General features: G+C 50.2%; 1 protein-coding gene and 1 long non-coding RNA gene across 6 annotated transcripts in view; one reads left to right on the top strand and one right to left on the bottom strand.

Annotated features, from left to right (window-relative positions):
- Window positions 1–24,939, bottom strand: part of KIAA1671 (KIAA1671 ortholog) — a 248,064-nt gene that overhangs the window by 83,205 nt on the left and 139,920 nt on the right. Inside the window, exon 1 of one of the 5 annotated variants that reach the window (XM_055254249.2) lies at window positions 1,435–3,749. The exons of the other annotated variants lie outside the window; for them this stretch is intronic. Within the exon in view, the coding sequence (XP_055110224.1) occupies window positions 1,435–1,719 (285 nt within the window). The 5' untranslated portion in view covers window positions 1,720–3,749. Of the gene's footprint in view, window positions 1–1,434; window positions 3,750–24,939 lie in introns of those variants that run through there. 5 annotated transcript variants of the gene reach the window in all.
- Window positions 1,595–11,973, top strand: LOC129468560 (uncharacterized). The gene is made up of 3 exons (XR_008652698.2): window positions 1,595–1,710; window positions 3,777–3,894; window positions 11,328–11,973. It is a non-coding gene; the product is annotated as an uncharacterized lncRNA (long non-coding RNA).

The following is a 24,939-nucleotide window of genomic DNA, read 5'->3' as shown; positions in this document are numbered from 1 at the left end:
GAGCAAGACAGAGAGACACATCACAGAGACAGAGATACACACAGAGGGAGACAGAATGAATGAGGGGCCTTCTTTCCCTGTGCCAAGTCACACCTTCCAGAGGTTGGGGAATCTGTCTCATAAATTCAAGCCCCACTAATTTGTTCCGGGCCACAAAGGAGCACAGACCCATTGTGAAGGAGACGTCCTGTGAACGAGACACATGTCATGCCCAAGTGCTCGGCTCCTGCCTTGCATTTGCACCTGCCTGCTCCAGCTGCTGCGTGACCTGGGGTGAGTCACCACACCTCTGGGCCAGCAGAGGGGATACTGAGCCCCTGCACCTGGCAGGGCAGCTGTGAGCCCTGCCACCTCGAGTGTAGGGAGGGCCAGCTCAGGGCTCCTCCCTAAATGCTGGGTCCCTTAATGACCATAGCACTCCTGGCTAGGAGGAACCCAGAAAAAGGGGCTGGCTTAGCCCTTCACCTATCCTCAAGTGCTCCCACAAACTGGGCCAACACAGTCAGGTGGCAGAAGTCTCTTATGTGAAAATGGCAGGCCCTCTCTTTAGGCTCAGGCCTGGTCAGTGACGTGGGCAGCCCTGAAGTAATTGGGAGGGTCTGGGGAGAACATCTGCCGGGAGCTGGACTGGAAAGAGCTGTGAATGGGGAGGTCAGAGCCTGGGGTTCCAGACCTGGCTCTGCCACTCGCTCACTGTGCTTCCCCCACGGTAGGCCCTTTCGCTCTCTGGGCCCAGTCCCACCTCTCCAAATCATCATAAGGACCTTACGATTGTTTCTGCACTGTCCCCTAGCAGGACACAGGCCAAGGTTTTAATCATTAGCTGTCATTCCACCCTGCTGTCCCAATCCATGCCCTCCCGAGCCTGCCTGAGTAAGAAATCAAGGCCTCCCTCCCTGGCCCACTCACACCAAACCCCAGGTTCACGGCCAGCGGGCAAACTCGCCCACCACCTCGGTCTCCTAAGACCCTTTCCTTGGCAATCCAATGAAAGCTTGGTGGAACGACAAAAGCTACAACTCAGCGTGCACATGACATGGCCACTTGTGCTTCCTAGGAGGGTGAGAGGAGATGAGGCAGGTGCCACTAATCCACCCCAAAAATAGGGGGAAGGATGAGGTTTCGTGTCGGGGGCTAGGGTGTTCACACTTAAACATAAATCAACTGGGAAATTCAGCCCAACTCATGTGCTGGCCCTGTCCACACAGACGTCGACTCCAGCAAAAATTTCCTGACTGACTTCAGGAGAGAGAGGAATTATTGCTACGTGCCTTTCCCAGGTACAGGGGACAGGAAGTGCCTGGGCTTTGACTGACAACTATTCTGGAAGAAGTAACTTCCCCGGTTTGATGTCTGGGACCCCCTCCCTGGGAGGACTGGAGGGGAGGAGCTTTCAGTGTTGTTTTAATATTTTTTAAAACATAATAAGCTTACAATATCTGGCGGTTCCGAATCTGTATGCCTTTTCCTCAGTGAAGAAAATCTCTGTTGGCTGCGAGCAGAGAAGCGGCGGAAGGATTCCCGACTCCGGGAAGCCAGGTGTCGGAAGGAGGAAGTACGCTTGAAGGGGGTCCGGCTGGCCGACTCTGCACTGGTCCGTTCGTGGCCCACCGTGGTGGTCACCAAATTAAGGGCTTCCTGGAAGGACCTCCTCACGGTGCCCATCCACTGGGTCATGTGGGTCTGAGCCACCGTGAGTTTATCTCCCAGGTAATCCATGGGGCCAGCCAGGAGGAGAGGGAAGAAGGAGGTTAGGGAGGGAGACAGCAATTAAAACGCCAGTGTCCTCTCCCCTCTTCGGACTCTTTTGCTCATGGAAGTTCTGGGCTTGCTTGGAGGAAAAAAATTTAAAAACAGCAGCTTTCTTCAGGCAAACCAAGGGTAAGTAAACATCCCTGAGACAGCAGCCGGCTGCATCCACGGGTGCCGCTCAGAATTAAGAGGCAGCTAAGTGCCAGGCCAGCGGAGTTGTAAAGTCAACACACTGGGCAGTCCAGGTTCCAGTTCCAGGGCTCACCCAGCAGATCGGCCGAGACAAGGAGCTTTGAGGAACAAGCCGGCTGCACTCACTCCAGGGCGTGACGGTCCCCGAAAGGCGGGGGTTGGGGGTGGGGGTGGAGGGGGCGGCCTTGGGCACCCTCGTCCTCACTTCCCTTCAGGTAGGCAGCCCCCCTGAGGTGCACCCTGGAAGGTTCCGGTGGGCAAGCTGCCGCACCCTGCTGCCCCCTACCCGGCTGCCCTCGGCCAGACCCCGCTCACCTGACCCATGCAGGTTTTCTGTCCTCTGGCTGGAGATTCCAAACCTGTCGGCCGGCAGGCGGCTAGCTCACTTCCGGAGGCAGCCACCAGGGCCCCCCGGGTCCCCTGGCTGAGCAGCCCGGGATGACATCAGCCCCCGTCTTAGCGAGGGGCTTCGCTGCCCAGGAATGCAGGAGGGGCCTCGGGGAGGCGGAGGCGGTGGCGGCGGCCGCCCAGGGAGCTGACGTCCGCCCCCATTTTTTTCTCCCCCAAGTCCCAACTCGCTCACGGTCCCTCGGGGCTGATGGCAACTTCACGTGCCTGCCAGCCTACCCACCCCTGTGCCCTCACCGCAAGCGCGCCAGGAAATGCGGCTGCACGTGTGTGCATGTGTGTGCACGTGTGTGTGTGTGCGTGTATGTCGGAGACCTGGCAGCCCCGGGAAGGTTAGCACTGCTGGGAAACGGCTTCTGCCTCTAAGGTTACGGGCAGCGTCTTGGGACCTCCGGTCGGCTGTCAGTCTGTCTCCCTCTCGTGGTCTGTTTCTCTGTTGATTTCTCAGCCTCGCTCTCCTCCCTCTCCCTGTGTCTCAACTTCCACTTGCTTGTCTCTAAGCTTCTCTCCTCTCTCTCTCCTTTTCAGCTGTCTCTCTCTCCATCTCTGGAAGGCAACACAGATCCAGGTGACACAGCCTCTGAGGTCCCCCAGGAAGGACTGGGGCGGGCTGTATTTCAGTACAGGCGGCGTTGCCATGGCAACCCGGGGCACAGCATCTGCCCCGTCCTGGGCAGCAGGCTCAGCACTGGGAGCAATGGGAATGATTCATGGTTTACACTAGGTCACATGAGCTCCCTGGGTTTTAACCCTTACAGGGCTGGAGTACTAGGGGTTGGGGGTACGACTAGACCCTAACACCCACTGCCCTCGGCCAGGCCCCGCTCATCTGACCCATGCAGGTTTTCTGTCCTCTGCCTGGAGATCCCAAACATGTCAGGGGTTGTTAGAAGGGGGTGGGCAGCAGCTGGATCCTGGAGGTCAGGCACACCTGTTAAAGGAGGTTTCTCCTTCTAGCAGGGATCCATGTCCCCCCAACCCCACTACTTTTACAGACAAGGAAATGCAGATTCAGAGACATAGATTCACTCGCCCAAGGTCACACAGCAAGGATGTCACCAGGCATGCACCAGAGCTGCTCCCACCCCAGGTTTTCCCAGGTCGAACATGGTACCTAGCCCAGAGTCAGGGCTCTGTAAATATTTATTGTTCGGACACCAAGTACACAATTGAAACCCAGGTCGCTCAGAATGCATCCTATGTCCTTTCCACCACCATCTCACTACAGTTTTCAACAAATATTTGTTTTCTAGACATTGGTCAAAGGGCCTCACTTGAGAAAGCTTATCACAAAGGACTCCTTGGCAATGTGACCAACAGATCTCTTTCTTTTCTATGTATTCCCAGTCCTTACAGCTATTCATTCTCTTTCTCTCCCTCTCTCTCTTTCTTCTTCTTCTTTTTTTTTTTTTTTTTGGATGCAGGATCTCACTCTGTTGCCCAGGCTGGACTGCAGTGGCATGATCACAGCTCACTGCAGCCTTGGCCTCCCAGGCTCAAGCGATCCTCCCACCTCAGCCTCCCGAGTAGCTGGGACTACAGGTATGTGCCACCACGCCCAGCTAATTTTTTTGTGTGTAATTTTTGTGGAGACAGGGTTTCACCATGTTGTCCAGGCTGGTCTCGAACTCCTAGACTCAAGCAATCCACCTGCCTCAGCCTCCCAAAGTACTGGGATTACAAGCATAAGCCACCACATCCAGCCTCATTCATTCTTTCATTCATTCATTCATTTAATAAAGATTCAGAGGGTGCCTACTCTGAGCCAGGCACTGCATAGAGATTCAGAGCAGAGGGCTCACAGCCCAGCAGGGGATAACAGTGGTGGCTAATATTTATTAAGAGGTAACTCAATGTCCAACACCATTCTAAAGCATTCACAGGAATCAACTAATGAATTTTTTTGCATGAACCCATTTGACAGAGGAGACTGAGATCCACAGAGGTGAAATCACGTACCAAGGTTATGCCTGATAGGTGTCCTCCAAGATGACCATCAATAATCCTTGCCCCCTTTTATTCATACCCTGTTGTGGTCCCCTCCCACAACGAATCAAGGTTGGTCCGTGTGGTTGGCAGAGTAAAGAAGAAGTGATGGGCCGGGCGCGGTGGCTCACGTCTGTAATCCCAGCACTTTGGGAGGCCAAGGCGGGTGGATCACAAGGTCAGGAGTTCAAGACTAGCCTGGACAACATGGTGAAACCCCGTCTCTACTAAAACTACAAAAATTAGCCAGGCAGTGGCAGGCACCTGTAATACCAGCTACTTGGGAGGCTGAGGCAGGAGAATCGCTTGAACCCGGGAGGCAGAGGTTGCAGCGAGCTGAGATCACGCCACTGCGCTCCAGCCTGGGTGACACAGTTAGACTCTGTCTAAAAAAAAAAAAAGAAGAAGAAGTGATAGTGTAGGACTTCTAAAGCTTGGTCATTAAAGGCATCATGGTTTCTACCTTGCTCTCTGAGGTCATGCTGGGGAAAGCCAGCCGCAATGTTGTGAGGATGCTCAAGCAGTCACACACAGAAACCCACATGGAGAGAATCTGAGACCCCAGCAAACAGCTAGCACCACTTGCTGGCCATGTCAGTGAGCCACTATGGAAGCAGATGCTCCATCTCTAGTCAAACCCTTAGCTGACCATAGACCTGGCCAATATCTTGAGTATAACCTCATAAGAAATTCCAAGTCACAGTCACTCAGCCACACTGCTCCCAAATTCCTGGCCCATAGAAATCACAGAGATACAACTGCCCAGAGGTAAGTAGGTACCTGGTCCATGAGAAAACTGAAGGTTGAAGGCAAAGATGGGGTGGGGGGCTCTTGCAGCAGCCTATATACCTTACGTTGATATATCCAGAAGCATTACTCCACCATGCAGGTGAGGAAACATACACAGGAAACATACACAGGGCTAGGTCGCACTTCCATGAGTGCCTGGCTCCACCCTCCACCACATGCAGCCTCCTAGGTCCCAGGACTTCTGGCATCCAAAGTGGGCCTCCAAAGTTCGCCCATTTTCCCCACACAGATTGCCCATAGTGAGCTCCTACACCAGGAAGTCCTCTTCGTGGCCTGCTCCCTCATCACGCAGGCCTGGGATGTCCAGGGTGGAAACAGGAACAGACCTGAGAAAGAGCTGAGTCCTCCCCCCTGGCCCCAGGAAAGTCACACCAGAAATACCTAGAGAGCTAGAATGGCACACAGCTTTTTAACAGACCGTCTGGACATCGGGGTGGGAAATCCACTGGGGTCCTCAGGAGGAAAAATGTTAAATCAAAGTAGAAAGTAAAACACCTTTAAAATGATCATACCCAGTGTTGTCAAGGTTGTGGTGAAACAAACACATATACCCACAGCAGATGGATATGAAAACTGGTATATATTTCCTGGAAGAAATTTAACACCCTAAATCAAAAGTCTTAAAAAATAATGGCGGCTAGGCGCAGTGGCTCACGCCTGTAATCCCAGCACTTTGGGAGGCCGAGGCAGGTGGATCACGAGGTCAGGAGATCCAGGTCATCCTGCCTAACACAGTGAAACCCCATCTCTACTAAAAATACAAAAAACTAGCCAGGCAAGGTGGCGGGCACCTATAGTCCCAGCTACGCGAGAGGCTGAGGCAGGAGAATGGCGTGAACCCGGGAGGCGGAGCCTGCAGTGAGCCGAGATCACGCCACTGCACTCCAGCCTGGGCGACACCGAGACTCTGTCTCAAAAAAAAAAAAATAATAATAATAATGATAATAATAATAATGGCTTGCCAGTTAATGACACACATATTGAAATGTACAGCTGAAATGTACTGATATCTATAATTTTTTTTTTGAGACAAAGTCTTGCTCTGTCGCCTAGGCTGGAGTGCAGTGGCGTGATCTCAGCTCACTGCAACCTCTTCCCACTGGGTTCAAACGATTCTCCTGCTTCAGCCTCCCGAATAGCTGAGATTACAGGCGCGCACCACCACACCTGGCTAATTTTGGTATTTTTAGTAGAGACAGGGTTTCACCATGTTGCCCAGGCTGGTCTTGAACTCCTGACCTGTGATCCACCCGCCTCGGCCTCCCAAAGTGCTGGGATTACAGGCAATGAGCCACCATGCCCGGCCAATAATTTATTTTGAAATGCACATACACAAAACAATGGAGTGCTGGGTGCTATGGCTCACACCTGTAATCCCAGCTCTTTGGGAACCCAAGGTGGGAGGATTGTTTGAACCCTGTAGTCCCAGTACTTTGGAGGCTAAGGTAGAAGGATTGCTTCAGCCTGGGAAGTTAAGGCTGCAGTGAGCTGTGATCACACCACTGCACTCCAGCCCGGGCAACAGAGTAAGACCCTGTCTCAAAAAATAAAAATAAAAAAGTGCCATGGATGGATGGCTACATTTTTATAAAGCACACATAGCAATTTTTTTTTTTGAGACGGAGTCTCACTCTGTTGCCCAGGCTGGAGTGCAGTGGTGCGATCTCGGCTTGCTGCAAGCTCCACCTCCTAGGTTCAGGCCATTCTCCTGCCTCAGTCTCCCGAATAGCTGGGACTACAAGCGCCCGCCACCACGCCCAGCTAATTTTTTTGTATTTTTAAGTTTCCTGCGAGACACCTGGTCATGGGGAGGGGGGGGGGGTTCACCATTTTAGCCAGGATGGTCTCGATCTCCTGACCTCGTGATCTGCCCCCGTCTGCCTCCCAAAGTGCTGGGATCACAGGTGTGAGCCACTGCATCCAGCCACATAGAAAATTTTATGGAATCTAGCTGATGGGTGTTTTCCTATATAATTTTTCTAAATGTTTGAACATTTTCATAATAAAAGGTTGGGGTGGGGGGGCACTATGTCCAACTTTTGACCCTATAGTTAGTGATCCAGTTTCACACACAGGAATTCCTTTGGAAATAACAATAATAATATACAAACATTTTGCTATAAGAATGTTCATCACAGTCACATAGATAATGATGAAAAGGTGTAAGAACCTAATTGTTCAAAAAGGGACTTGCTCAGTGCAGTGCAAGCCATGCTGGCGCCAGAGGCAAAAGGAAAAAAATAAGTAATACTAATACTGTTTTTATTTATAGTTCTGATTCCCTTCTCATCATAAATTTTTGCATTAATTTTAATTTTTTAAAAACACAATTGAAATATTATTTATAGTGATCAGTGACTTTTCTTGATGTCCCCCAATTTTGTGCCCTATGTGAGCACCTCCCTTGCCTTATTCTAGACCCACCCCATCCTTGCTAAATAAGTATAGCATCATGATTAAGGGTTTGGAGACCCAGCTATAGCTCTTATTATAGCTGTGTGATGGTGAACAAGTTACTTGACTTCTCTGGTTTTCAGAGATTAAGTCATCAAACTCATCATTTTCGTCGAAGCAGCTGGTACCTCCCCTGACTAAGATCCCCTTTTCTAGAAGGTGCACACACACCCTTCAGCTGCTGTGAATGCTGGTTACAAAAGGCTCAGAGCTCTACCCTACTTTGGAGAACTGCCCTTACTGAAGGCTATGTCCAGATGCCCACAGCCAATGACTGACCAATACAGAACACAACACTCAGGTCTCCTTGCCTCAAGGCACCACCAACTCAGTGATGCAATTCACACTGTAGGGGTCCCCATGGGACTGGGCTGAGGCTCAGCTGAAACCACATCTGTAGTTAGCTTTGTCCCCTGCCCCAGTTGTTGCCCTTTCTTCCTTATGGGTTTCACTTGAGAGCTTTCCCTCAATGAATCGCTGCACCAGAATCCTCATGTCAGTCTCTGCTTCTAGAGAACCTGACCAAAGACCACCACCACCACCATCACCACTGCTAACTGAGCACTTACTATGTGCCAGGCATTACATTGCATCACTGTATTACACCATCAGCTCCTCCCAACAATGAAAGGAGGCTGATACTATTAATACGGTTATCACTCGCATTTTACAGATGGAAAAACTGGCAGAGAGAAGTGAAATGACCAACCCAAGGTCACACAGCTATTAAGTGGTGGAGTTTGGCACCTCCCCCCACTTCATACCTGTGACAAGCTATATATCCTGGCCCTCACCAAATCAGTCTGGATGGAGACAAGTGCCCAGAAAAGCAGAGACCAAATGGCAGGTGGAATCATCCAGTTCTGCCTCCTTCCAGAAAGGGGAGAGGGGTGCAGAAATGAGCTATAAAGCCAGATGCCTGCTTGTTCCCTCCTGGCTTCCTTTAGGTACAGAGCGGTCTGCAAGTGTGACTATAAAAAGCTTCGCTTCCTGAAAACTGGGGCAGCACAAGCATTTTCCCCCCCAGAGGACTTTTTCTGCAAAGTCTTCTGTTCTCTCCAGGAAACTCTTGGGATGTTTTGGGCATCAAAAAAGAAAGAAAACCATCTTTTTCTTACATAATTAATCCAAAAAATGCTGGAGAAGCTGCTGAGATCCAGGAGGTAAATGGGAATTTCTTTTACAATGTGAGGCGAGACACAGAGATCGCCATTTCTAGACAAGCACGTGTTATTTCAGAAATCAGAAAATGGGCCAGGCGCGGTGGCTCATGCCCGTAATCCCAACACTTTGGGAGGCTGAGGCGGGTAGATTCCCTGAGGTCAGGAGTTCGAGACCAGCATGGCCAACATGGTAAAACTCCGTATCTACTAAAAATGTAAAAATTAGCTGGGAGTGGTGGTGGGCACCTGGAATCCTAGCTATTTGGGAGGCTGAGGCAGAATTGCTTGAACCTAGCTATTTGGGAGGCTGAGGCAGAATTGCTTGAACCCGGGAGGTGGAGGTTGCAATGAGCTGAGAACGTGCCATTGCATTCCAGCCTGGGCAACAGAGCGAGACTCAGTCTCAAAAAAAAAAAAAAAAAAGGAAGGAAGGAAAGAAAGAAAGAGAAAGAAGAAGTCAGAATATGTCGGTCATTCATTCATTCAACAAACATTCCCTGGACAGTTACTTTCTGCAAGCTCAGCATTGGGCTTGAGGGGACCTATAGTCTCTGAAGAGCTCAGTGTATCTATCTGATTCTTAGCCATTAAGGGTGGAAGGCCAACTCAAATCTGAGGCTATCCCATTTTCTCCCCAAAATCGAATACAAACATGTATAATTTCAAGAATCCCTGGTCTGGTGGAAGAAAGAAATAGGAAAAAAAAAAAAATGAACAATTGCCAAGGGTTCTGATGAACAAGTGAATAACATGCTATGGGAACATAATAGGGAGGGTGAACCCCAACCAAGAAATTCAAAGGTTGAGGAAAGAAGGTCACAGGGAAATGATCACTCATTAAAGACTTACAATTAAAAGAAGGGTATCTGGGTGGGGTTTTGAAGGATAAATAGGAGTATTCCAAGAGGGCTGAAAGCGAGAACACCATGTGCGAAGGCCAGGAAGTGGGGGCACGTTCAGTCTTGCCCTCGGAGTTCTGGACATGTGGCATCCCTGCCTACAGCTGCCTTCCCCTCCTCTCCCACCTCCAAGACAACCTTCAGCTTTTTCCAGATCTCCTGCAGGAGGTCCCACTTATACGACCCTCTTCACATCCTGCTTCCTAAAAGATTGGACATTCCAAGACTGTGCATCCTAGACTAAGAGGTACACTAATATTATGTTAATAAAGAAGGTGGGGCCAGGAGCGGTGGCTCATGCCTGTAATCCCAGCACTTTGGGAGTCTGAGGCGGGTGGATCACCTGAGGTCAGGAGTTCGAGACCAGCCTGGCCAACATGACAAAACCCCATCTCTACTAAAAATACAAAAATTAGCTGGGTGTGGTGGCAGGTTCCTATAATCCCAGCTATTCAGGAGGCTGAGGCAGGAGAATCGCTTGAACCCAGGAGGCTGAGGTTGCAGTGAGCCAAGATCGTGCCACTGCACTCCAGCCTGGGCAACAGAGCAAGATTCCATCTCAAAACAAAACAAACAAAAAAGAAGGTGGTACAGTGAAAATAATAACCACTAATGGAGGATTTACTGTGTACCCAGGAAATGTTTACTTGCACATCTCACCTCATTTAACCCTCAAAACAACACTTGAGCATGAGTCCTATTAGTGATGTTCCCCATTTTGCAGAGGACAGTGAGGTTTAAAAAGCCATAAGGACTTGTCCTGAGCTGGGCGTGGTGGCTCACACCCGTAATCCCAGCACTTTGGGAGACTGGGACGGGCGGATCACAAGGTCAGGCATTTGAGACCATCCTGGCTAACACAGTGAAACCCCGTCTCTACTAAAAATACAAAAAAAGGCCAGGCGCGGTGGCTCACACCTGTAATCCCAACACTTTGGGAGGCTGAGGTGGGCAGATCACGAGGTCAGGAGATAGAGACCATCCTGGCTAACACGGTGAAACCTCGTCTCTACTAAAAATACAAAAAATTTGCTGGGCGTGGTGGCGGGCGCCTGTAGTCCCAGCTGCTCAGGAGGCTGAGGCAGGAGAATAGCATGAACCCAGGAGGTGGAGCTTGCAGTGAGCCAAGATTGCACCACTGCCCTCCAGTCTGGGCGACAGAGCAAGACTCCGTCTCAAAAAAAAAAAAAAAAAAAATACAAAAAATTAGCCGGGCACGGTGGTGTGTGCCTGTAATCCCAGCTACCCGGGAGGCTGAGGTGGGAGAATCGCTTGAACCTGGGAGACAGAGGTTGCAGTGAGCTGAGATCACGCCACTGCACTCCAGCCTGAGTGACAGAGCGAGACGCCGTCTCAAAAAAAAAATAAAAGGGTGGGGTGGGGGACTTGCCCAAGGTCACTGAGCTGGCAAGAGGGCTCTGGGACTTTAACCCAGACCTGTCTGATCCCAAAGCCTTTCACCACCTCATTTCTCTACACTTATCTAGGTTGTTCCCCAGGCCTCTTGTGAGGGTCAGGAAAAGCCTTCAGAAGGGCTTGCCCAGTTGCCAATTGCATTAGTTTCCCTCTCTTGTCGACTGGCCTGGAGACAAATTCCCAGGACTACATGTGGGAAGGGCTGGCTCATGAACTCAGCTTCAGCCTACTTTTTTCTCTCTTTCAGATGCAGCAACACCATCAGTCAGAAGGCAGCGGATGGCACAGGGCTTCCGTGTAAGGCCTGCATCGCCTGAGTCATGGTTTTCTCATCTTGTATGAGGCCCACCCCCTTTAAAAGGTTGCGACAAAAAAACAACTGAGATAATTTGTGCCCCTGGCACATAGTTAACATCAATAAGGCCAGGCGTGGTGGCTCACACCTGTAATCCCAGCACTTTGGGAGGCTGAGGCAGGTGGATCACTTGAGGCCAGGAGTTCGATACCAGCCTGACCAACATGGTGAAACCCCATCTCTACTAAAAATACAAAAATTAGCCAGGCATGGTGGTGTGCACCTGTAGTCCCAGCTACTCGGGAGCCTGAGGCAGGAGCATCTCTTGAACCCAGGAGGTGGAGGTTGCAGTGAGCGGAGATTGCACCACTGCACTCCAGCCTGGGCGACAGAACAAGACTCTGTCTCAAAACAACAACAACAAAAAAATAATAAATGGTGACCACAAGGAATGATCGTTTTTCTATTATAATTCCTATCATCTCACTGTTCAAATGAATCACAGAACCCTAGACAGTCAGAACCAGGACACCAGCAGGGACCAACCTAGGCCAACCTTCCCACTAAACTAAAGAAACAGGCCCAGACCGAGGGCTGCCCTAAGGCCTCACAGTCCAGCTGTAGCAGGCGCCCTCTCTGATATCTCCTAGAAATTGTGCATGATCTGAACTTGTCTGCAACCTCACATATTACCTGTTTCCCCAGCTTCTTTCTACCCTGGACAAACTGGACAGATGTTAATCCTGGAATGTGCCATGCCATCTCTGGTTCAGCCTTTTGCATATGCTGTTCCCTCTGGCTAGGACACCTTTCCACCCCTTCCTCACCTGGTCAGCATCTAGTCCACCACAGCTCAGCTTAGATACTCCCGCCTCTGAGACATCTCCCCTGTTTCCTTATATCCATAGGGGCAGGGGGCACCTCTGGTGTCCCACCCTGCCTATGTAACCCCCACCGAATCACACAGTTTACCTGGCCATAATTTGGTTTACCCATCAGTCTTCCCCTCTGGGTCCCGAGCCTGTGGGCGGCAGGGACGTGTCCCGTCCAGCCTTGATACTCAACATCCTCGAGGGGCTCTCATCGCACCCACCGTGTGAAATGAAGGAATCACTGAGGCTTGAACCCAAGTCACAGGACTCCAAACATCCTTCTTGGGAGACTTGTTTCCAAGGCAACAGGGAAAGGAATTCAGATAAAAGAAAAAAAAATAGAAATGACTTGATTTTACGAGTCGATCCCAGATTATTTATAAACCAAGCCCAAGATTATTTCCTTGTGTTAATTTATCACATTCTTCTTCAAACAGTCATTTTAGTGACCTAAGATGTCTTTAACTAACCTTGGGATGAGCAATAAATAAATAAATAAATAAATAAATAAATAAATAAATAAATAAAAATCATCTGGCAAGGAAATCTTTCTAGAAACAGACAGAAACTCATCACCTTTCTTTATCAGGCCCCACCCTCAGCTCAAGTAGAAAGCAGCGTTTTCCACGCTGTGGAGAGTCTGCCATGTGGCCCTGCCTGGCATGGCAAAGCCAGTCTGTAATTACAGCTCCTCTTCCAAGAGCCAGGCCTCTCATAAGGCTGCAAACCCTGGCCTTCTCTAAAATGGAAAAAGGCAGGCGGCAGGACCCCACCTAATTCCCCTGCCTGACTTATCTCACTGGGCCACCGAGTGGTTCTGGGGGCAATCAGCCCCTGGGAAGGAGGAGGGGAGCTCTGCTGGTATCTTTGGCCACACTGCCTGGGGCTGGACAACAAACACGTTTCTTTCCACTGCTGTGGCTGAAGTTCCATATTGTTGGCTCAGTTAGCAAAACAAAGCAAGATGTTCTTGGGAAACAACAAATGAGAAATGGGATGAGAAACACGTGACCTCCCCTAAGAAATGTATTTCTGACCAGTGAGTTTGCTTTACTTGGCTGAACTGCTCCCTAAGCAACACTCCGAGATTATAAAGGTCTCCATGAGTATCATAAAAGATTGAAAAAATGAAAAGGCCTTTCTGGCCTTCTTTCCTTGCTTCCTCCCTCCTGTCCTTCTGAGTTCAACAGGCACTTTCTTGAATGTCTACTATGAACCAGGTACTACAGCAGGGAAGCCAGAGACCCAATCCCTAGCCTGTGCGACTGTTTTACTTGGGGTTTGTAGTAAGCATAGTCTCAACTCACAGTAGCTGTCATTCACCAAGGGCTTACTGTGCGCCCTACTGCCTCGTTGACAGGTATAACCCAGGAAGGCTGTAATCTCCATTGTACAGATGGGACAACAGAGGCTCTGGACAATGACATCACTAGTCCAAGTCATGCATCTGCTATGTGCAGAGCTGTGACACAACCCACGGCTGGGTGGAACTGAAAGCCTGTGCCCTTAACCACTGGGCTACCCTGCCCCTGTGAATACCCCCATTTGTGTCAGCTGGATTATAGGGTGCAGAAGATGTGGTCACAGGAGGGAAGACCTTGCCCTGTGTTCCTCCTTCCACTCCATTTGGCTTTCTCCCACTCACACTTAAGATTGGGTGTGAACCCCAACTGAAGCCTGATGGTGAAAAACACAAGGTTCACCAACATGGCTTTGGGGACCCCCTCCCGTACTCAGTTCTGACAAAAACTCAACCACATCGACGGCTCTAGTGACCAGCAGGTCTGGGGGGGCCTCAGAAGGCATCTTCCATGCCTCCTGCCCAGGCTGAATGGAGAGGAAGAGCAAGGCTCTTCCCCACACCACTGTGGGGCCCCAGGCAATGCTCCCCTCCTCTCTGGGACGTGATTCCCCAACGGGGTTCCCCAGGAAGACCATGGGAAAGATCAACTCAAAATCCTCGGCCTTCCTCTACAAGGCCACCAGACCCAGTTGCAAATACTGTATGGCCTGGGGCCCTTGCACAGCCTTCTCCTGCCTCAGCTGCCTCCTTTTGCAGATAGAAATCATGACACCTACCTCCCAGGTATCAGTGCAAGCCAAGAGCACACAGGAGGCCCCCAGCAACAGGCACGGATATTCCAGTGGGGACTGCCCCACTGGAATCCACCATTGGAACGAGTGTGGCTTAAGTACCCACATTTGGCCGGGTGCGGCGGCTCACACCTGTAATACAAGTACTTCGGGAGGCCGAAGCGGGTGGATCATGAGGTCAGGAGTTCGAGACCAGCCTGACCAACATGATGAAACCCCCGTCTCTACTAAAAATACAAAAATTAGCCAGGTATGGTGGCGCACACCTGTAATCCCAGCTACTCGAGGCAGAGGCAGGAGAATTGCTTGAACCCGGGAGGCAGAGGTTGCAGTGAGCCAAGACTGCGCCACTGCACTCCAGCCTACGTGACTGAGCGAGACTCTGTCTAAAAAACAAAACAAAACAAAACAAAACAACCCCACATTTTGAAAAACAAACTTATAAAGAGAAATGCCCCCCTTCCCCAGGCTAAATCGACACTCATCCAAAGGCTGCTCCAATAGGGTACATATTTCCTAAGAGCTGATGGGACATATTGTGTGTGCCAGGCCCCACATCATTTCATGTCATCCTCACAAGCACGGTTTAGGGCAGGGCTCCAAAGTCTGACTGCCTGGCCCTCCAGCTCCTTGCTGTGTGATCCTGGGCAAGTAGCTTACCTTCTCTGAGCCTCACTTTCTCTGCCTTTAAAAGGGGAGAAAAATGGTACCCTTCTTACCAGTGGTGATAACATTATATGCTCTGATCAACTCATGGGAACAAAACAAGCATCCCCATTGTACAGAGGAGAAAATCGAGGCAGAGAGTGAAGGCTGGAGGTTGTGCAGCGGCTTAGTGGCAAAGTCTGACATGGAGGCCTGTGCTCAGCAGCTTTGGCTCTCTGGGCAAGGCAACAGTGGTATCACGCCCTACCTCCATCATTTCCATCACTCAGCTGGGCAGCCCCCGCCTCTCTCATCTCATGGCTGCTGTGAGGAATGGTCTCCACTTGCAGAGCACGCCTTCAAACAGGAGTGCTTTCTCCTGACCCGGCTGGAGGTCTGTTCTCACATGCCTTGCTTCTCTGCACGCAGAGAGCCTCTCTTTCGCACCACCCACGCTGTTCCAGGAGCCATGCTGGGGTGGGTGGAGAGGGCAGGGAATGGGGTGGCCAGGCAGCCCTGGCATCTTGACAAAGGGGTGTCACTCCACAGGTCCCCATGGCAGCCCATCTTTTGGGTACAATGCACATTCCACAGCCTCAGAGTCCTAGACCTTGGGCTAGCCTGGATTTAATCTCTTCCAGAGCCCCCGGCATCAGGGCAATCAAAGCAAACCCCCCCCCGCCCCCTCCACCCAGTTGTTTCCAACCCAGAGCTGCCTGCAGATCCTACACAGCCTTGATGCTTCTTGCTTCTGAGTCGCAGCTCTAAGGTTACTCTCCAGACCCTATCACAGCACCCTTTCACTTACACTTTCATAATTACAATTATTTGGTATTTCCCTAATTGTTTATTTATTACTGTCCCCCTAAGGAAGGCTTATAAGAACAGAAATCTTCTATGTCTTAGTCTCTGCTATTGCCCCCTGTCCCTGGCACACTGGAGGCATTTGGTAAGTCTTTGTTGAATGGATAAATGAATGAAGTAAAGAAGGGAAGGAAAAGGGAGAGAGAGGAAGGGAGGGGAGGGGATGGAAGAACTACTATTTGCCTTCTCTTCCCTGCCCCCTTCTCTGGCCAATTTCTACTTTGTGCTGATGTCACTACCTCCAGGAAGCCTTCTCTGCTGCTCTCTCCTCCAAGTAAAGTGCCTTCTCTGTGCTCCTCAACTCCTGGGCTTCTCCCATCACAGTGTTCTCTTTGCTATTTTGTAAGTGTCAATTTTCACAACCCTCTGCCTACCAAATCCTGGCCAAGGGGACCTGGGGACAAGTCAGCTGGGTGGACTACAGGGAGAAGTCTACCTCGTGATGCACCTCTTCCTTGGTGGGATGTTGTCCGGGCTCCTGAGGATGGCTGGAACTGTGGCAGCCATTTGGGGACCATGAGGGAATAAGATGCCGAGAAAAAGTGCAGGAAGATGGGAAGAACCTGGGTGGATCTATGCATCCAGGACTTGGAAAACTTCCTGTTAAGGGCCATATAGTAAATATTTCAGGTGTTGCAAGTCATATGCAGTCTCTGTCATACCTTCTTTGTGTTTTGAGTGGTTTTTGGTTTATTTTACAGCTTTTTTTTTTTTTTTGACAGAGTCTTGCACTGTTGCCCAGGCTGGAGTGCAGTGGTGCGATCTCAGCTCACTGCAAGCTCCATCTCCCGGGTTCATGCCATTCTCCTGCCTCAGCCTCCCAAGTAGCTGGGACTACAGGCGCCCGCCACCACACCTGGCTAATTTTTTGCATTTTTAGTAGAGATGGGGTTTCACTATGTTAGCCAGGTTGGTCTCCATCTCCTGACCTCGTGATCCGCCTGCCTCAGCCTCCCAAAGTGCTGGGATTACAGGCGTGAGCCACCACGCCCAGCCTACAACCTTTTGAAAGTGCAAAACTCATTCTTGGTTCACAGGCCATAGTTTACCGAACCCCATACTAATACCAGCTGGTGAACTGTGCGAGGTAATACACGTCCTTATTGTCAGACCCATTTTTATGGGGGTCTTTGTTACTTTCAGCATCTCCACTGATGAAACACCATTGTACCAAATGACAATGGTGAGGATATGGAGCAACTGGGCCTCTCATACCCTGAGCATGGGAGTGCAAAATGCTACAAATACTTTGACAGAGTTTGGCAGTTTCTTAACAAGTTTATCATACACCTACCATATGATAAGGCCATCTCACTTGTAGGTATTTACCCAAGAGAAATGAGAACATTTGTCCATACAAAGACTTGTACAGGAATGTTCATAGCAGCTTCATTCATAATAGCTCTAAACTGGAATCAACTCAAATGCTGGTCAACAAGAGAAGGGATGAATGCACTGGCACATCCACGCAATGGAAAAGTGTTCCGATAAAGGGAACGAGTTATTGATATGTGCCTCAATGTGGACACATCTCAAAATAATTATGCTAAGTGAGAGACACCAACGAAGAAGACTGCAGAGTGCACGGCTCCATTCACGTGCACGTCTACAACACACAGACTAATCCACAGTGGCAGAAAGCAGATCATGGTTGCTTGAGGACAGGATGGAAGGAGCGGTGGGTTCCAAAGAGGCAGGAGCAGGCCTCAGGGAGTGGGAAACGTGCTCATTATTTTCACTGCCGTGACGGTTCCACGGGAATACACATACATCAAAACTCATCAGATTTTACACTTGAAATATGTAGTTTATTGTATGTCAATTAAGGTTTTTCAGAACTGTTAAAAAATAATAATGGTGTTGGTTCTTGTAATAGGCAGAACTTTGAGGGTGAAGGACATGGGATGGGAATGTCTTAGACAAATGGGAAACACCCAAAGACCAGCGGAGAGGCAACAGCGAGGGAAGATGGAAGCCTGAGAAGCCAGGGGCCCCACAAGACCTTGTGTGTCTTGAGTGACTGCTAAGACCACCTCCATCCACTCTAACGTAGCTGAGGACGAGTGACACCAGGCTCCTCAGCTACTCTGGTGAACAGACACAGAGAGGCAGCCCTCGGAGATGGCCTGTGGACAAGCGGCTGTAATTGCCACTGCCACCCCGACTCCAGTAGGGCGGAGGAGCCTCGAGGCCCTGTGTGGGCTGTGCCAAACAGCCACAAGCCCTTTTAGGAGTTCTCAGATGCTAGAGTTGGTGTGTCGAGTGTCAGGTTCGCCGTGTACCCCGCAGATGGTCTCTCCTCATCTGACAAGGCCGGGGACACACAACAGAATTCCTCGGGAGCTCTAGGCTTTTTCTCCCCGACTCATCACAGAGAGGACAGGAAGAACTCCCAGCTTAGCTCCCCAACTACCATCTGCGGCAGGCAGGGAACACATCTGGCTCTGCAGATCCAAATCCTCCCTCTCCGTCTGATCCCAGGGACAGTGCTATTGCTGGCAGGCCCAGCAGAAAACCTAGGCTTCCTCCATTGGGTGCTGCACCCTCAAAGAAATTTTTTGTCTTGGCTACAGAAGAACAGGACCAGAGACAAGAGAAGAGAAAGCTGAAGGCTAACCAGAACGGTGAGGTCATGCTAAGTCAAAAAGGATCAGGAAACAGAACCACGAAAAGCAGCAAAGATGAGGTTGCACAAGATTTGGGCGTAAGGGGATGAGTCTGGGGGGCTTAGCAGTCATCAGTATTCCTACAGCTTATCATTTACATGTTTCTTGATTTTTTTTTTTTTTTTTTTTTTTGAGACGTGGTCTTGCACTGTCACCCAGGCTGGAGTGCAGTGGCGCGATCTCGGTTCACTGCAAGCTCCGCCTCCCGGGTTCACGTCATTCTCCTGCCTCAGCCTCCTGAGTAGCTGGCACTACAGGCACCCGCCACCATGCCAAAAATATAAAAAATATAAATTTTTTTTATATTTTTAGTAGACATGGGGTTTCACCATGTTAGCCAGGATGGTCCTGATCTCCTGACCTTGTGATCTGCCCTCCTCAGCCTCCCAAAGTGCTGGGACTACAGACGTGAGCCACTGCGCCCGGCCTCTTGATGTTCTTTTAGAGATGCATAGCATTTGTAATTTTTATTGTTTTTTGCTCCCAGATGCTGGAATGTGATGCTGTGCAGAGACTGGACCGCATGGTACCCCATCTTTCATAAGAACCACACCTACCTTTCCCCATAGAATCTCCAGAATCACAGAGTGAGCTGGATGGTACCTCTGCCATTTTACAGAGGGGGAAACTGAGGTTCAGAGATGTTCGGTGTTGTGCTCAAGGTCACTCAGCTAAGAAATGACTGCATGAGGCCTGGTCCTGGGCTTGTCTGGTCTGCAGGCTGGTGAACTTTTGTACATACACTCTGGAGGGAGCCTTCCTCATGTCTCAAGAAATACCACCTGAGACTCAGCACACTCATATCCGGCCGTTTTGTTGACTACAGTATCCCCACTCCTTAAAACACTCAATAAAGAGCTGGGGAACAAACAAGTGGACGTAGCAAAGAACCATGCTCAGCGAGAATCAGAGGGAGGGAGGAGGGAGAGAGAGGAAGGAAGGGCTGGCTTCCTGATGCTCCCAGATCCACCCAGGACACAGGCTGTGCTCATGAAAACACAAAGTCATGAGAATGCGGATGTGTACCTCCTGGGGCCGGGCTCAGACAGTGATAGTGACACCTCTTCTTAAGTGTTCATTTTCACAATCACCTTTCTCAAGGCACATGACATATTTTCTTAAGACGCTGTCCGGAGCTTTAATCCTACCTCCCTAAGACCTTTCAGAAAGAAAAGGAGGCCTGGAGAGGCCGCGGGAGGAAGGCCCGGGGGTTATGCTGTGTCAGCCTTCACTAAAATGAACTCGCTGGTCCCATTCTGCTCCTTCTTCAAGTTCTCTTGAGGGGCATTCTCACTCTCACCTTTTACTTCCCACCCCGGGGCCTGCTCGTCTCCCACCTGAGGGGCCTTGGATAGACCCACGTGCTGCCTGGGCCTGTGTCCTCTCAGCCAACAAGGAGGGGTTGCCATGATGATCTATAAGGGCCCTTCAGGTCTCCACCCCCCGATTCATTCACTCCACAAAGCCGCCCTGGGGATCTGCATGTGCCACCCACAGCACAACACGCCGGTCCCTCTGGAGGGCTCCGAGCTCCGGGCAAATGACCCACACCTGCGTTTAAACTGGGCAGCCCTGCTCCCATTTAACCATCATTCATCCCAAGTCTGAAGAAGGCAACAGAAAATGCCCTGTTTGGAGCTTTGACAGAACAACTCCTCCCTCAAGAAGGTCTGAGTTGATGGTTTGCATTCTTCAAAAACAAGAGCGATGCTTTAAGTTGGGAGCAGCCTTTGTGTTTGGATGTGGACACCTGCACAGTCCTCAGGGTGGCCCCACATATCTCTCTGTCCTCCCTCCCTTCTTTAACCCAAAGTGAAAAGTCCTGGGAGGCAAGGCAGGGGGCTGGCAAAATGTCTGCAAACCAGCATCACTGCCAGGAGCAGAAGCAGAAGGAGCAGGGACAGCGACTGTGTGTGTGTGTGTGTGTGTGTGTGTGTCGGGGGGCAGGGTGTGTGTGTGTGTCAGGGGGCAGGGTGTGTGTGTGTGTCGGGGGGCAGGGTGTGTGTGTGTGTGTCTGTGTGTCGGGGGCAGGGTGTGTGTGTGTATGTGTGTGTGTCGGGGAGCAGGGAAGATCCCGGTACCTCTCCATTCTTACTCAAACAAGTTATTTTCAGGGTATAATAATAACTGCCTCCCCGCTCCCCACCAAGTGTTCTCATTTCAAAACAGACTTAATGAGATCCCTTGGAGGAAGGACTTCTCCAAGCAATTGAACACACTGCAGTAACGAGCTGCCAGCAGCGAGTGTCACTTAATGGAAACCAAGCGGACAGAAACAGGTCAGGGGAGGGAGTGGCCGTCCCTTAGGCACCTATTGTGCCCGAGCACAGTGCTAGGCACTCTACAGGGGTTGCCATCCATTATTTCACGGCATTCCACTGACAGCCCTGCAAGGTCTCGTCTCTGCTCTTGAAAGATAAGAAATCTGAGCCTCTGATCTTGTTCCTAGGCTGTGAAGCATAGCTAGGCTGCCTGCTCAAAACTGGCCCCTCCACCAATGCACTGTGGACTTCAGACAAGTTACTGCACCTCTCTGAGTCTCAGTCTCCTCATCTGTAAATGGGGATAACGATAGCAATTGCTTTGTAGGGCTTGTGTGAGGGTTGTGTGAGACACTGCCTAGAGATTACCTAGCACGTAGTAAGTGCTCAATGAACATAGTCACTTGCCGGCTGGACTTAAACCCAGGAACCTGTCTGCTTCCAAAACTCAGTAAATTCTCTCTTTCCACTAATCTGCAACTCCCCCATCCATACTCAGCTGGTGACCTTGAGCTCACCCTCCCTGTTCCCTGCATCTGGGAGGTCACCCTGCCTCCCTCCAGTGCAGGGGGCAGAGGGGCCATACTCACAGCCCAGGCCAGCCTCTCCTCTTGTGCTGTGATGCCATCTCTTCCCACCAACTCGCAACAGCTCCCCTGCATCTAAAGCTGCTCCCTCCACACTCATCCCTGTTGCAGTAAAATTTGGCACCACTCGCCTGTTATTCAGGCCAGACACTGGGGACCCTCCGTAGTTCCTCTTCTCCCCAGATCTTCCACATCCATTCCCATTGGCTTGAATTTCAAACTACAGCCTGAACCCGATCACTTCTCCTTGCTTCCCATCCCACCCCAGCACTGGACCCAAGTCCCCACTGCTGCTGGCCTCCCTGCTTTGCCTCCTGCCCCTCCAGTCCACTCCCCACAGATCAGCCTGGCTGGGCTTGACAATTCTCCATCCTACGACGTTAGCCTCCACCAAAAATGCTCCCTCATCTCTCCACTACAGCCAGAATAAACTCTACATGTTCTGCCCTGGCCCACAAGGCTCCCACTTGCTTCCCCTACTTGCTCAGTGGAAGGCTGGCAATATTGGCCTTACTATGCCTCAACCTCTCTCAGCTTGTTCCCACCGCAGGGCCTTTGCACATGCTGTTCCCTCTGCCTGCAGCCTCCTTCCCCACATCCCTGCGTGGCTGGCTCCTTCCCTCAGGGCTCCACCCAAATTTTACTCCAGTCACGCTTCCTCCCAGTCTCATCACCTGTTTTATTGTCATGTCATTCTGTTTCCTTGTCTTCATGCATTTATCTGTATTTGGAATTATTTATCTTTCATATATATTAGCTGTCTCTCCCACTAGAACACACACTCAGCCAGAGCAGGAACTGTTTTTTTCGCATTCCCCTCTGATGCTTGGTGACTATAACAGCGTCGGGCACAGAGAAGACTCAATACAATTTGTTGAGTGGATAAACAAAGGAGTAAATGAATGAACAAGTAAACTAAAGAATGAATGAATGAACACACACACAAGCCAAACTCTATGGGGTTGTGCTTGTCCATCTCTAAAACGGAGGTGGTAACCCCAACACCCACAGGACGGTGGTGAAGATGAACCCTGATGAACCAGAGCCTAGGAGATGCTCAACAAATCCTTGCTGGTTGAAGCATTTCAGTCAGCGGGGGCTCAGCAGCTGGCATCTCCTCTCAACCCCTTACTGAATAAAGTGCATTTAATAGTCAAAATCCTGTAACGGAGATACAGCAGTTGAAGGCCCAAGGAAGAAGGCGTGTGAGAACATGATTCACTGTATTACCTGTAGCCATGGCAACTGAAATCTTCAAGCACAGTTCTGCCTCGCTTTAGTTTTCTACGCAGAAATTTCTAAAGGAAATGTTCAGATTTCTATCTCTGCTGATATTCTTATAGAATAGGCATTCTCATTTGGCTTGGAGAGGAAAAATGCAAAATGCCAGATTCCCACAAGGTAAACTGGCTTACGAAGAAAGAAGAGTTTTGTTTTTGGCAGCGTGAGTTCAATTCTGAGAGGTAGAACAAAATCATCTTCATAATCATTACCATCATCAACAACAAACAAACAACACCTTTGCTTGAAATAGAATGGACCAGGCCAGGCACGGTGGCTCATGCCTGTAATCCCAGCATTTTGGGAGGCCGAGGTGGGTGGATCACCTGAGGTTAGGAGTTTGAGACCAGCCTGGCCAACATGGTGAAACCCCATCTCTACTAAAAATACAAAAATTAGCCAAGCGTGGTGGTGGGTGCCTGTAATTCCCAGCTACTCGGGAGGCTAAGGCAGGAGAATCGCTTGAACCTGGGAGTTGGAGGTTGCAGTGAGCCAACATCACGCCACTGTACTCCAGCTTGGGTGACAGAGCAAGACTCCATCTCAAAAAAAAAAAAAAAAAAAGAGTGGACTAGTACTTTATCTAACCTTCACTCATTCACGCATTCACGCAGTCATTTCAGAAGAGTTCACTGATTGCCTACTGTGTGCCCGGCTCTGTGCTAGACTCCAGGGATACAGCAGTGAACCAAGACAGATGAGGATCCCTGCCCTTGTGGAGCCTGCAGTCCAAAAGGACAGACATCCAATGGAAGAACATTCACAGCATGGAATTCCCAACAAGGAATAGTGGAGAGAAACACACTAGAACAGAAGGACGGCCCTGTGGGATAACAGAGCCACCACTCATTGGTTTTGTGACCTTGGGCAAGTCACTACACCTGTCTGAGCCTGTGATAAAATGATGATAACAATATTGCTTGATGAAGGTGCTACGTGTACCCATGAGATGACAGAAAAAGTGCCTCGTGTGGTATCTGATATACAGCAAGCACCCAGTAACTAGTCATTCATTTTGCCTTACAGAGGCAGAAGGGGCCAGCCCCTGTCTGTTTCTCCCGACAAGGCCTCAGAAAAGTTCTCCAGGTGTGGGGTTTTCCCAAAGGACTGCCTATGTTCTAAAGGACTGAGGGAGTCTGGGAGACATTTGAGATTTCAACTTTCAAAATAAATGTGCAGGAAAGGCCAGGGAAGAGGAAACAGATTAACCTAACAGCTACCCAGATAACAAATGAGGCTGGAGTCCTGAACATATTTAGGGTGGGGTCCCAGCTAAACTCTCCAAAATATGAGGATGGAGGATGCTGAGAACAGCCTGCCACTGTGGGCTTCTCACCACACCAGCCACATGCAGGGTGAGACCAGAACTTCGGAGACCGATGAGAGAAATCATGGTCTCTCAACTGGCACAGCAGTAGAGCTAAGGGCTCCAGAGCTCAGCACACTCCAATGCAAACCCTGAGGCCTGACAGCAAGAAAAGCCTGGTGGGCCACAGACTTCTTCTAAGGAGCTGCCCGCACTCCCTGGATCCTCACAGGTGGAGTGAAACCCTGGCAGAGGTGGGGGCATTTGAGCATCAGGCTGGAGCCCAGGAGCCAGGAAGCAGACAGCAGACCTGGTTTATGTTTGACAGCACACCACCCTCTTCTCAGCTTCCAGCCTCTGTACCTACATACACTGTTCTTTATGCCTGAGCATAGCTCTATCATCCCTGCCAGTCCCAGCCCACCTGGAAAACCCTTGTTCCATCTTTAGATGACCCAGAAAGGCCACAGCCAGGCATTTCTCCTGCAGCAAAACACATGAGGGTGCAACGGTGTCTGCACAAGAATGTTCACTGCAGCATTGTTTATAGTGCACACAACTGGAAATGACTCATATGTCTGTCTAGAGGCGACTGGTTCAAAAAACTATAGTGCAAGGAAGAATACAAAGCCATTAACAAAGAATGGCATAGACTCATTATGCTGATATAGAAAAATCTCATCATTACAAGAAAAAGAAAAGTCAGGACATTGATAACTATGCATAGCAAGATCTGATTGTGTTAAAAACTAAACACACACGGCCGGGTGTGGTGGCTCATTCCTGTAATCGCAGCACTTTGGGAGGCTGAGGTGGGTGGATCACCTGAGGTTGGGAGTTCGAGACCAACCTGACCAACATGAATAAACCCCGTCTCTACTAAAAATACAAAATTAGCTGGGCATAGAGGTGCATGCCTGTAATCCCAGCTACTCAGGAGGCTGAGGCAGGAGAATTGCTTGAACCCGGGAGGCAGATGTTGCAGTGA

This window comes from Symphalangus syndactylus, chromosome 18 (genome assembly GCF_028878055.3).
Source record: "Symphalangus syndactylus isolate Jambi chromosome 18, NHGRI_mSymSyn1-v2.1_pri, whole genome shotgun sequence".
NCBI classification, from domain to species: domain Eukaryota; kingdom Metazoa; phylum Chordata; class Mammalia; order Primates; family Hylobatidae; genus Symphalangus; species Symphalangus syndactylus.
The sequence above is the reverse complement of the archived record's forward strand: the minus strand, read 5'-3'. Positions and strand labels throughout refer to the sequence as shown.